This window comes from Carettochelys insculpta, chromosome 16, assembly GCF_033958435.1.
Source record: "Carettochelys insculpta isolate YL-2023 chromosome 16, ASM3395843v1, whole genome shotgun sequence".
Lineage (NCBI taxonomy): Eukaryota > Metazoa > Chordata > Testudines > Carettochelyidae > Carettochelys > Carettochelys insculpta.
Genome location: NC_134152.1, coordinates 6,416,820 through 6,429,935, shown reverse-complemented (window position 1 = coordinate 6,429,935; position 13,116 = coordinate 6,416,820). Strand labels below are relative to the sequence as shown.

General features: G+C 44.1%; 1 protein-coding gene across 1 annotated transcript in view; it reads left to right on the top strand.

Moving 5' to 3' along the window:
• The window catches only part of LOC142021816 (ectonucleotide pyrophosphatase/phosphodiesterase family member 7-like), a 51,748-nt gene that overhangs the window by 12,036 nt on the left and 26,596 nt on the right, over window positions 1-13,116 (top strand). The window contains exon 2 of the mRNA XM_075011027.1: window positions 10,747-10,892. Coding sequence (XP_074867128.1) covers window positions 10,747-10,892 — 146 coding nt within the window. The remainder of the gene's footprint in view (window positions 1-10,746; window positions 10,893-13,116) is intronic.

The window sequence follows — 13,116 nt, the reverse complement described above, 5'->3', positions numbered from 1 at the left end:
ACAGCACTTTCTGCCAGCCCTTTGGAATTACCACACAGCTCTACCCAAGCGCATGTATTCTGAAAGCAGAAGCATTATGGACACACAAAAAATCGTAACAGAGAGAAAGCTGTGCTAGTCTATATACTATCAAAACAAAAAAGCAGTAAAGTAGCACTTTAAAGACTAACAAAATAATTTATTAAGTGATGAGCTTTCGTGGGACAGACCCGCTTCTTCAGACCATAAACGTACCAGAACAGACTCAATATTTAAGGCACAGAGAACCAAAAATAGTAATCAATCAAGATGAGCAAATCAGAGAGAGAGCAGAGGGGCAGAAGGTGTGGGGCGGAGTCAAAAATTAGATTAAGCCAAGTATGCAAACAAGCCCCTATAATGACCCAGAAAATTCCCATCCCGGTTCATACCATGTGTTAATGTGTCAAGTTTGAATATAAAAGAGAGCTCAGCAGCCTCTCTTTCAAGAGTGCTGTGAAAATTCCTCTCCAGTAAGATGCAGACTTTTAAGTCATTAACAGAATGGCCCACTCCATTAAAATGCTGGCTGACCAGTTTGTGGATCAGGAGTGTTTTTATGTCTGTTTTGTGCCCATTAACTCTTTGTCTAAGAGAATTTGAAGTCTGTCCAATATACAAAGCATCTGGGCATTGTTGGCACATGATGGCATATATGATGTTAGTTGAGGAACATGACACTGTGGCCATGATTCTGTGAATAACCTGGTTAGGTCCAGTGATAGTATCTCCAGATTAGATATGTGGACAAAGCTGGCAGCAGGCTTTGTTGCAAGGAAAAGTTCCAGGACTGGTGTTCCTGTGGTACAGACTATGGTTGTAGGTGAGAATCTTCGTAAGGTTGGGAGGTTGTCTGTAGGAGAGAACAGGCCTGTCACCTAGTGCCTTCTGGACTGTGGCATCCTGATCAAGGATAGGTTGAAGGTCTTTAATAATGCGTTGCAGTGGTTTGAGTTGGGGGCTGTAGGTAATGACCAGTGGTGTTCTGTTCTTGGCTTTTTTGGGCCTTTCTTGGAGTAGCTGGTCTCTGGGTATTCGTCTGGCCCTGTCAATTTGTTTTTTCATTTTTCCTGGTGGGAAATTCAGGTTTATGAATATTTGCTAAAGATCTTGCAGTTTTTGGTCTCTGTCAATAGGATAAGAGCAAATGCAATTGTACCTAAGGGCTTAACTGTAAACAATGGATCTAGTTATGTGTGCAGGGTGGAAGCTAGAAGCTTGTAGGTAAGTATAGCGATCAGTGGGTTTCTGGTACAGTGTGGTACCAATCAGGCCATCCTTATTTGTACTGTAGTGTCCAGGAAATGTATCTCTTGCATGGAGTAATCGAGGCATAAGTTGATGGTGGGGTGCAGATTGTTAAAGTCTCTGTGGAATTCTTCTAGAGTCTGTATACCATAGGTCCAAATCATAAAGATGTCATCAATCTGATGTCTGCAAGAGAGACCTCAGAGAGGTAGACATCGAGCTGGACAACTGGGAAGAACTAGCAGATGACCGCAGCAGATGGAGGCAGGGGTTACACAAGGGCCTTCAGAAGGGCGAGATGAAGATCAGACAGCTAGCACAGGAGAAGCGAGTGCACAGAAAGCACACTAAGGACTTGCCAGACACCCACTACATCTGCAAGAGATGCAGCAAGGACTGTCACTCTCGTGTGGGTCTTCATAGTCACAATAGACGCTGTAAATGAAGTCCTCAATTGAAACTTTAAAGGGCGCGATCCATAGTCTATGCAGACTGAAGGATGCCTACTACTACTACTACTACTACTACAACATCAATCTATCTTAAGTAGAGGAGGGGTAATAGGGGACAAGAGCTGAGGAATTGTTGTTCCAGGTCAGCCATAAATATATTAGCATATTGTGGCGCCATATGGGTGCCCATAGCTGTTCCACTAATCTGGAAGTATAAATTGTCCCCAAATCAGAAATAATTGTGGCTGAGAACAAAGTTACAGAGATCAGACACCAGATTGGCTGTGGTGACATCAGGGATGGTATTCCTGATTGCTTGTAATCTGTCTTCCTGTGGAATATTAGTGTACAGAGCCTCTACATCCATGGTGGCAAGGATGGTGTTGTCAGGAACTTTTCCAATGTTTTGTCATTTCCTCAGGAAGTCAGTGGTATCTTGGAGATAGCTGGGAGTGTTGGTGGCATAGGGTTTGAGGAGGGAGTCCACATAACTGGATAGTCTGGTGGTAAGGGTGCCAATACTCAAAATGATAGGGCGTCCAGGGTTCCCAGGTTTGTCAATTTTGGGAAGTAAATGCAATAATCCAGGCTGGGGCTCAGATGGTGTGTCTGAGTCAATAAGGTCCCAGCGAGCGGCAGGAAGTTCTTTAAGTAGTTGTTGTAATTTCTTTTGGAATTCCGAAGTGGGATCAGAAGAGAGAGGTCTGTAAAGTGTGGTATTGGAGAGTTGTCTGGCTGCCTCCTGTTCATAGTCTGACTTATTCATGATGACAACAACACCCCCTTTGTCAGCTGGTTTGATTATAATGTCTGGGTTATTTTTGAGACTCTGGACAGCATAGCATTCAGCATAGTTGAGATTGTGTCTCATTTGGCATTGTTTGTGTATAATGTCAGTCTAGATCACGAGATCAAGAAAAGAGAGTCTAGATTGTCTAGATCAAGAACAGATCACTATTTTTAATTCTTGGAGGATTGTAGTCACCCTCCCCCATGGAATTATATACACACCATGGTAGGCAACAACATATATACTTAAAACAGTGAGATCACCTCCCAACAATCCTGCAGAAAGTTGCCATAGCTGTCACAATCATATCCCGCTGACACTGCCTGGGGGACTTAAGTAATAGGATAAATGCAACACCCAAAGGAAAAACATAACAAGCACAAGCAGAAAAACAAACCCTATGGAGTGAACAATGAATGCTCACTTTTCCTCCTGTAACATGCTGTCCCATTATGTCTGTTTCTCACTGTGGCTGACCCCCAGAAGACACGTCCCTGTCATTGTTTCCAGCTAATGGATTCAGTTCTGTTGCTTAGTGAGTGAAGACCTCTGCTTTGAAGCTAGAGATCCCAGCTTCAGTCTTTGCCAATGATCCAACCAAGGGCCACCACGCTATTCATTCACAATGCATTTTCACAGTCTCCTCTTTGCTCCCTTCTTTCTGGTTAGACCAGTGGAGTATAAGCTCGTCAAGGAAAGTAACCTCAACTCCAAACCATGTTGTAAAGCACCTAGCCCCATGATGGAGCGACACAGCCAAAACAGTTGTGATTGTACAGAATCCATTCTCCCAAGCTGGAATTTGACAGCAATAATGGGGTTTCTCTTGTGTAAGTGCTTGCCTCCGTCCCTTACTTTCACAGGAACCTCACAACAGCTCCAGAGAGCCTCTTTTACAAGTTTCTAGGTTAGCACAGTGGAATAAAGGAACCGGTCTTAGTTCTCCATTGCTGGGGACTCACCGATATAGAATGGGCACTGCTGAGAAGCTAGAGCTACACCCTTCTCTATATTTCTTTGACTGATAACCCCAGACCAGCCTGGAAAAGCTGTGGCCTTATTTCAAAGAATCCTGTAGGAAACAATTGTGCTGGCCCAACTAGTGGATTACAGTGCTGGTAATTGTTTCAGAACCTCACCCATATGACATGTAGATTTAAAAGGAGGGATCTTTCAGTGGTGAGTGCACACGCCTTGTAAACCACGGGGTTGTGAGTTGTACCCTTGTTGGGGCCTTTTATGAATATCATGTTAACAGCTTTCAAGTACCTAGGGGCACACTAGATACAGAGATGATGCAGATGGCAATAGGTTCTGCTATGAGTGCAGGGGACTGGATTCAATGTCTTCTTGAGGTTCCTTCCAGTTCTATAATTCTATTGTAAAGCAAAATTGTGTATTCTTCCAGAATACGTGATCCAGCTCAGCTAGAAATTATGGGCTAAAGGCAAGAATTTCTAAATGAAATTCTGTGCCCTGGGTTATGCAGGAAGCCAGACGAAATTACCTGCATGGGTGTTGCTGGTCTTTGACCCTCCATCTTTTGCAAAACCTAAAGCCTCACATTTTTCTAAGGGGCCGAAATACATTTCATTTGGAAACAGGAATAATTATCTTAATGTGCTTAGAGCAAACAGCCATGTCACAACCTCTCTCACTGAAAATACGCATCAGTATTACCCTTAGCTCTCCTGTTTAATGGGTAGTTAAGGTAACAGCCAAACCTGGGCACCTTATGTTTTGTAGATACTCCACGGCATGATAGAGAAACCAGCTTCACCAGTCTGCTTTACTTTCCATCTCGTGGATGGAACATTCAAAGCACAGAAGGCATGTGGGGAGAATTAATGAGCAGTTATGAGTCAAAATTTGCCCGGATATACAACCACTGAAGTTACATGGGATGATTTAGGGAGAAATGTGAAATTCCTAAAATCCTATTAATTCGGAAGTTTGAACAAAAAGCTCCCTTTGAATATATACGTGTGCTTGTTCACTTAAGTAGTATTACATTTTTGTGGCAAAAGAAAGTCAGGAGAAATAAAAAGAGTGTGCCCTTCATAACAATCTCCTGCTATTGGAGGCCACTTATCTTCACTTTAAACCTTGATCTTCAGCCAGAGGGTACTTTAGAATTCCTCAGTCCTGGGAGATGCCCAAACCACCATGGCAGCAAATAAATTGTCCTCTTCCATCTGTGAAGGCCCTAAAGATTGTACCACATCCTCTCAGGTGCAGGCCTGGACACAGAGACTCACCCTCCTCCAGACTTACTTATTAACTTAAAATATTTTTGCCCCGCCTCTATTTCAAATATTCAAGGCGGCTTACAAAACATTTTGAAAATATAAACATATATAGAAAGATTTAAAAATACAAAACTCCAAAAGGACATAAACCCTACTAAAATATCTCAAAAGTAGGATCGCGCACGCACACACGCACGCACACCCCCCCAGTGAAAGCGCAAGTAAACAGGGTGGCTTCAACCCAGAGCCGAAACAATGTTAATGTTGGCACCATGCGACTATCCCGGGGGAGAATTCCACAGCCTGGAAGCAAAGGCTGAGAAGGCTCTGATGCATGTTGATGTTAATCTTATCTCCCTAAGTGGCAGAACACTGAGCAGAGCCTTCCCAGCTGACCTCAATCCCCGGGCAGATTCATATGGGGAAAGACGGTCCTTTAAATACCGTGGACCCAACCCACTTAGCACTTTATGGCTACGTCTACACGTGCACGCTACATCGAAATAGCTTATTTCGATGTAGAGACATCGAAATAGTCTATTTCGATGAATAACGTCTACACGTCCTCCAGGGCTGGCAAGGTCGACGTTCAACTTCGACGTTGGGCAGCACCACATCGAAATAGGCGCTGCGAGGGAACGTCTACACACCAAAGTAGCACACGTCGAAATAAGGGTGCCAGGAACAGCTGCAGACAGGGTCACAGGGCGGACTCAACAGCAAGCCGCTCCCTTAAAGGGCCCCTCCCAGACACAGTTGCACTAAACAACACAAGATCCACAGAGCCGACAACTGGTTGCAGACCCTGTGCATGCAGCATGGATCCCCAGCTGCAGCAGCAGCAGCCAGAAGCCCTGGGCTAAGGGCTGCTGCATACGGTGACCATAGAGCCCCGCAGGGGCTGGAGAGAGAGCGTCTCTCAACCCCTCAGCTGATGGCCGCCATGGCGGACCCTGCTATTTCGATGTTGCGGGACGCGGATCGTCTACACGTGCCCTACTTCGACGTTCAACTTCGAAGTAGGGCGCTATTCCCATCCCCTCATGGGGTTAGCGACTTCGATGTCTCGCCGCCTAACGTCGATTTCAACTTCGAAATAGCGCCCAACACGTGTAGCTGTAACGGGCGCTATTTCGAAATTGGCACCGCTACTTCGAAGTAGCGTGCACGTGTAGACGCGGCTTATAAGTCATAACCAATACCTTAAATTATGCCTGGAAACATACCGGAAGCCAGCACAGCTGCCAGAGCACTGGTTTAAATGTGCTCTGCATAATAAGTGTTAGTTAAAACTCAGGCAGCCACATTCTGGACCAGCTGAAGTTTCTGAAGACTCTTTCAAGGCAGTCCCATATAGAGTGCATTGCAGTAATCCAGTCGAGAGGTGACAAGAGCGTGGATCACTGTGGCCAAGCCATGCCTGCTCAGGAAGGGTTGCAGTTGGTGGATCAGACAAAAGCTGCTTGAAAACACTCCTAGCCACTGAAGAAATCTGATTTTCAAAATATTAAAAAAGGATCCAGGAGGACTCCCAAGCTGTTCTTTAGGGGAAGAGTAACCCCGTTTAAAACAGGTATCATGCCACGTTCCTGAACACATGGTCTCCTGAGCCACATGACCTCAGTCTTATCTGGATTCAACTACAGCTTCTTAGACTTCATCCAGTCCATCACCACTTCCAGACACAGGTGTAAATTAATTACCGCCATACCTAGTGCTGGTGTCATGGGGAAATAAATTTGAATATCATCTGCGCATATTGGTAGCACCATCCTCCAAAACTCACTATGACTTCTCCCAGAGGCTTCATGTTGATGTTAAACAGCATAGGGGACAATATGGAACCTTGCACAACCCCACAGCAAAATTGCCATGGGCTCGAATAACAGCCCCCTTGTTCCACCTTCTGAAAATGTCCCAACAGGTAAGACTAGAACCACTGCAAAACGGTGTTTCCGATACCCAACTCCCCTCAGCATTGCAGAAGCATACACTGTAATTTGTTATCCTGAAGAATGAAAACAAACCTCTCAGGAAAGCTCTAATTTGCAAAAAACACAGCAGCATTGCTGGCATGCTAGAGAGATCTCTATGAACACACAATGTTGGTGCACCGTTTTCTGCACTAGCTCTCCATGGAATATAGAGTCCACTTCAAGTCTTTGCCTTGTCAAAGCCATTAATGAGATTGACTTGAGCAAAATGGAAAATTTCCTCTCCCTCCACAACCATGACCTCCTACAACATTGTACTGCAACTGTCAAATGATTGACCAAAAGGGGACTTCTGGGTATGGAGCTTTCACTGTAGCTGACGTAGACAATGGAGCTCCTTGATACTAGAGATAAGAACAGATCACAGGCATTTATCCACTTCCAGAAGTAGGATCCCTAGGTACAGAACACTGAAGCAGGCACATAACTAAAGTCAAGGCTAAAGCTGATTGCAACCTTCCCAATAATTTCATAGGAAGTTTCCAAAAATGAGGTGTTTTATTAAAAAATACCCCTCAGTTTCTTAAAATAATTTTTGAAAATAGGTATCAATTTTCAGTCGAAAAAATGGTTTCAAGACACAATACTTTTACTAAATTATTAAACTTGACTGAATAATTTGTGGGTGATTCTTGAGAGCAGGGTTTCTTTTGTGCAGTTTGTTTGGTTTCTTAGTCAAAAAAAATATCAGAAAAGCTTAACCAATATGAACATTTTCCATTAATGAAATTCAAAGTCAAACTGCCCCAAAACAAGCCATTTTGCCAACAAAACTTTTACACTGAAAACTTGAACTCATTGCAACTGCTCGAAACAAAAAGTTGAATTTGACCAATCTTCCAGTTCAAAACATTTTGAATAAGGTTTAAAAATTGTCAAGACAGCCCATTCTGACTTTTTGAAGTTTTGCTTTTCAATTCAGAATGACTTTTATACCTTTGTTAATTTATGCTAAAAAGATTTCAAAATATATTAAAATTAAAATATATCAAAAATATTGAAAACTTTTTCCGCTGTCGGGTCTAACGGGAAAAAACCATACAGATTATCAGTTCATAAAAATATTCAAGATTGATGCTTTTGAATATTTTTAATAACTGCACAGGCTGGGAAAACTGTTTCACTTATATAGTTAAAAATTCTGGTGATTTCCACAAAATTATCAAGTCCCATGCAATCATAAAAATCATAGAATTATAGCAGTTGAAGAGACGTTAGGAGGTCATCAAGTTCAACCTCCTGCCTAAAGCAGGATCAACCCCAACTAAATGATCCCAGCCAGGGCTTCGTCAGCTGGGACTCAAAGACCTGCGTGGAAGGAGAGTCTACCACCTCCCTAGGTAACTCATTCCTGAGCTGCACCACCCTCCTAGTGAAATACTTCTTCCCAATATCCAGCCTAGAACTCCCCCATCACAACTTGAGACAATTACTCCTTGCTCTGTCATTTGTTACCACTGAGAACACCCTCTCTCCACCCTCTTTGGAACGCCCCCAACCTTCAGGCTGCTATCAAATCCCACCTCAGTTTTCCCTTCTGTAGACTAAATAAGCCCAAATCCTGCAGTCTCTCTTCATAGGTCATGTGCTTCCAGACTCCAAATCATTTTTGTCACCCTCCGTTGGACTCTCTCCAATGAGTCCACATCCTTTCTGTGATGGGGGGTCCACAACTGGACACAGTACTCCAGATGCAGCCTCACTAGTGCCAAATAAAGGGAATAATCACTTTCCTAGATCTGGTGCCAATGCTCCTACTATGCACCCCAATATGCCTTTAGCCTTCTTGGCTAGAAGGGCATACTGTTGACTCATATCCAGCTTCTCATCCACTGTAATCCCCAGCTCCTTTTCTGCAGAACAGCTGCTTAGCCAGTCAGTTCCCAGCCCATCACACCACTTGGGATTCCTAAGTGCAGGACTCTGCACTTGTCTTTGTTGAACCTCATCAGGTTTCTTTTGGCCCAATCCTCCAATTCGCCTCAGTCTCTCTGGACCGAAGCCCGGCTAACTGCACTTTTCCATACACACCCAGTGGTGAGGCAAAGCCTGAAGTGTGGCTGTTTAGAACAGAGTGCCTTATGCATCTGCTTGTGCTTTCCTCACGGTTGTTATTACCAGCAGAGCCGTCATGTGAAAGAGGCTCATGAATCTCACCACTGGTGCTCCTTCCTCTGCACCCAGGATTAAATGGACATCATATGATGACCAGCTCTCTCCCTGTGTTTATCAACACGATAAATCCTGTAAAATGTATTGAAGGCTACAGTTTGTCACAAGGACATAGCTCACAGTCAGGGGAGGCAGGGAGATATAGTTGAAAAGGCATCCCAATGGACAGGGGCTCAGGGATCTACAGATCTCTCTCTTGCTTTTCAGACGTGCAGGGGAGAGATACAGAGCAAGGCACTGCTGTCCTGTATCAGCAGTGAACAGCTAACACCCTGCAGACACCACCTACCACACTAAGTCAGTAATGCTGCCCAGTAAGCAAGGGATAGATCTGAGACTCTGCCCATTCCTTGTCCCACCCTCCTGTTCCTCAAATTGGGTATATAGCCTATAAGCGCTCTCACCCGACTCACCCCCTCACACCGACCCATCTGCGCTCAGTCTCTCGGCACTCCTTGGAAAGGGAAAGGGCAAGGGAGGTTCTGGTTCCTCTGTGGTTTTGTAATCCACGACATATTCTCACCCTAAGAATAACAAGTGCTCAACAGGCCTGACACACATATTCAGAGCTCAGCTCTTCCTCCTTTCCAGAACAAGTCAAGCCCCCTGAGAAAAAGGATTTATGTCCCAATGGGAGTGTATAAAAGGAAGGGAAAAATTAAGCATGGACTGACAGTTGCCAAAAGTTTGATTCATAAACTTTTTCATCACTGCGCCAAAACCCGGGATGATGATTTCTGTTTGTTAACATGAATCGTCATCAGCTTGGGGCTGGCAAAATCATGACAAGTCCACTGCTATTCCTTGAGAAATAGAATTTTACCAGCAATTCAGCTGATTACACGCTGTAATATAATTATTCACGAACCAGAATATTTGATGAAGAACTTATATCTGGTCCTTCTTCCCCATACTACAGGTTGAACCTCTCTGATCCAGCACCCTTGGGACTCATCAGTTCCAGATGAGAGAATTTGCTGGGCTACAGGAGGTCAATATTGTCGAGCACATTACCAACATTTCCACTGCTTACTGGGTTCATAGAAGATAGTTAGGGGTAAATTACATTTAAATAACAGCACAGAACATTGAGAGCCAAGCCTGGTGGCTAAAAAAACACTTTATGGGAGCATGGGAAACTTGGGCACACCCATGAGAAATGGTCGTCCGGTTGATTAAAAATCACGCTGGATTACGGATGTTGCCAGATGAGAGAGTTCTGGATTAGAGAGGTTCAACCTGTACTCACTCTTTTTTCCTTACCCAGCCCACCTCATCAAGGCAGAATAACATGGATACATTGAACAACCAGTCTCCTCTCTGATATCCCACTCACCAGCCCCTTCAGTGAGAAGGAAAAGGGCTGCAGATGGGCTTTCAATAAAAATAAGACTATGGGAAAAATCCAATTAGTAAAAACAGAATTATTAAAACAAAGTGTGATAGTCTTGCCTCAACTTGAAATAGTCCTTTAGGCCGCCTCCTGCTCTGTTTACATCAGTAGGAAATTATGCCATGAAATTCAGTATGTTGGAAATTTGACCCTATGGAAATTCATTCAATGTTAGCTTTATCTGGGATATCTATTTGTGATAGCAATATGGGTAAACCCTGCTTAAGGAAGGAAGGACTACACCTGCCTTACCTTGTTCTTACACTCCGGGCTAGTTAGTTGGAACAGTTGGATTCAATTAGTGGGAAAGAGCTCCTTCCATGGAGACATTGAGTTTCCAGGACCTGCAGCATTGCACCCATGCTCGTTCCTTTGCTTTCAGAGACACTCCCTCTGCTGATCTCTTGTCTCGTCCTCTTTTGCATTCCAGGTCGCTGGATTGAAGACCACGGAGTGATTCACAATCTGATGTTTAACCCAGAGACCCTGAGGAAGTTCTCTCATAAGGCAACTCAGAACAAGACGGAATGGTGGGACAATGGGGTCCTGCCACTGTGGATCACAGCCCAGAACCAGGTACCATAGAACGTTTGGACACTGTGTAATGATGCCCTTAGGTTTGTCATTTCCATAACTTAATCCCTTTGCTTGAATGGAACACGTACCGTACGAGATCAACAAACACTGAAAATATGTTTGCAAAGCAGTGGCTCCGTCAGGGACTTGAGTTATTGCACTCATCACAGCTAAATACTGGCAGCACAGCTAAAGAAACCTAGAAGCCCACTGAAATCAATGGGAGTTCTTTGAGGCTCAATATCCTCATAGGATACAAAACGAAAAGGACAAAGGAACATTACAATGTGCACACAGCCATTGCTCTGTCAGACTTCAGTATTTGCATATAACTTCATGCATACCTAGCCTACCAGCTAATATTGCATGTGCTTGCAATAATAGTGTGTTGTACAGCAAAATGGTCCTAAATAGCTTTATTTTATAGCATAAAATCCTCCCTGCAATGCATCCCCAACGTACTTCCTCTGGCTCTTGCCCCTTGTGCCTGATCCTTTGCATTTCTCTGACTGTCATTTACACATGAATATTTGTTCCTCTCCACCCCCATCACTTTTTGGCCCCTGCCTTTCTTGTGAGTTTGTAAGTGATTGTTCAACAAGAGGATTTAGCAAAGAACACAACAGATATGAGGACTGATGACTCATTACTCATCTAGCAGCTAATTGCTGCATCCAGATTTTAGCAACTCCATGGTTACCCTGCAGCAGAAGGCAAGCATTCTTCCACAAACCAAAGAACTCTTGCTTAAAATTATGGCAACCTGATTGCTGCAGGTCAACTAACTCGGCATGAGAACTCTATTCATCAAAATTTTACTTGCATGGGCTGCCTGCGACATACGGAGTTCACCAGCAAGAAATCCATTGCACTCCCTGGTCCACTCTGGCAAGTTTGATGGGGACGGAAAGCTTAGAGCACTGGATTTAGAAATCCAGGGTTGTGAGTTTATCCATGAGTGGGCCGTTTAGAGGTCTGGGGCAAAGAAAAAAAACTGTAAGGATGGTGACATAGGCCCTGCTGTGAGGGCAGGGGGCTGGACTCGATGACCTCTGAAGGTCCCTTCCAGTTCTATGAGACAGATGTACAGGTACCTTAAGCTTTAGTAAAGACTAGCACAGTTTCCTGGTGTCCCTTGGGTCCTTAAGGTGGGGGCTCGGGGCAGGAGGCTGATGGGGTAGGGGTCAGGGTTCAGGAAGGGCTCGTGGTAGGGGACTAGGGGGGTGCAGAAGTCAGGGTTGGGGAGTGAGAAGGGGTTCAGGGCTAGGACTGGGGGGTGCAGGAGTATGTAGGAATCAGGGTTTAGGTGTGAGGAGGGGCTCAGGGCAAGAGGCTGGGAGTGTGGGGGTACAGGAGCCAGGGCTGATGGTAAGGAAGGGCTCAGTGCCTGGATGGATGCAAAGAGCCATTATTATAGGGTATTGTTGTTTTAAAATATTAAACCATCTGTGTGTGTCTGGACTGCTGGTAATTAAATTAAATGTTGACAAATGTCAACTCATCAATATTAGGTTTTAGAGTAATAAACAAGATTTAAAAAAATTAATAAAATTGATCCACGGTTAAAGGACCTTGAAGGGAAATTTGAGGAAAGATTTATTTCACTGGAGATATGCTGAAAAGGCCAGAATAAAAAAAAATGAAAAGAAAAATCAATAGAATGGTAGAATGAGCAGCTGGAGCATTAAACCATAATACTGATGGAGAAGGATGAAGCTCTGGAATGCCCTTACCCGTCCTTGCATGGATGACATCATCTCCAATATTTCTGTTCTGGTAATTCTGTTTCTTGTGGGAAATGTAGCTATGTTTTTAATCAAAAAGATATTCACCCTCATACAGTAAGAGCTGCCGCTAATTTGATTCTAAGGTGGAACAGCAATAAGCCCAAAGCTATGTTCAAGGTTCAGTTCAATGGGTTTTGAACTCCAAGCAGAATACAAAGGGAAGTGCAAAAGTACAGGATGAACCTCTCTAGTCTGGCACTCCCTCGTTTGGCAACAAGTGGTAACTCAGCATGGTTTGAGTTAGCCAGGTGACCACTTATCGTGGGGGTGTCCAAGTTTCCCGTGGTCCCATAAAGCTTGTTTCCAGCAACTCGTCCTGGCTCTCCATGTTCTATGTTTGTTATTTAGCTGTATTTTCACCCCTAAATGTCTTTTAAGAGCCCAGTAAGTCGTGGAAGTGTTGGTGATGTGCTAGACAATACTGACCTGCCATAGTT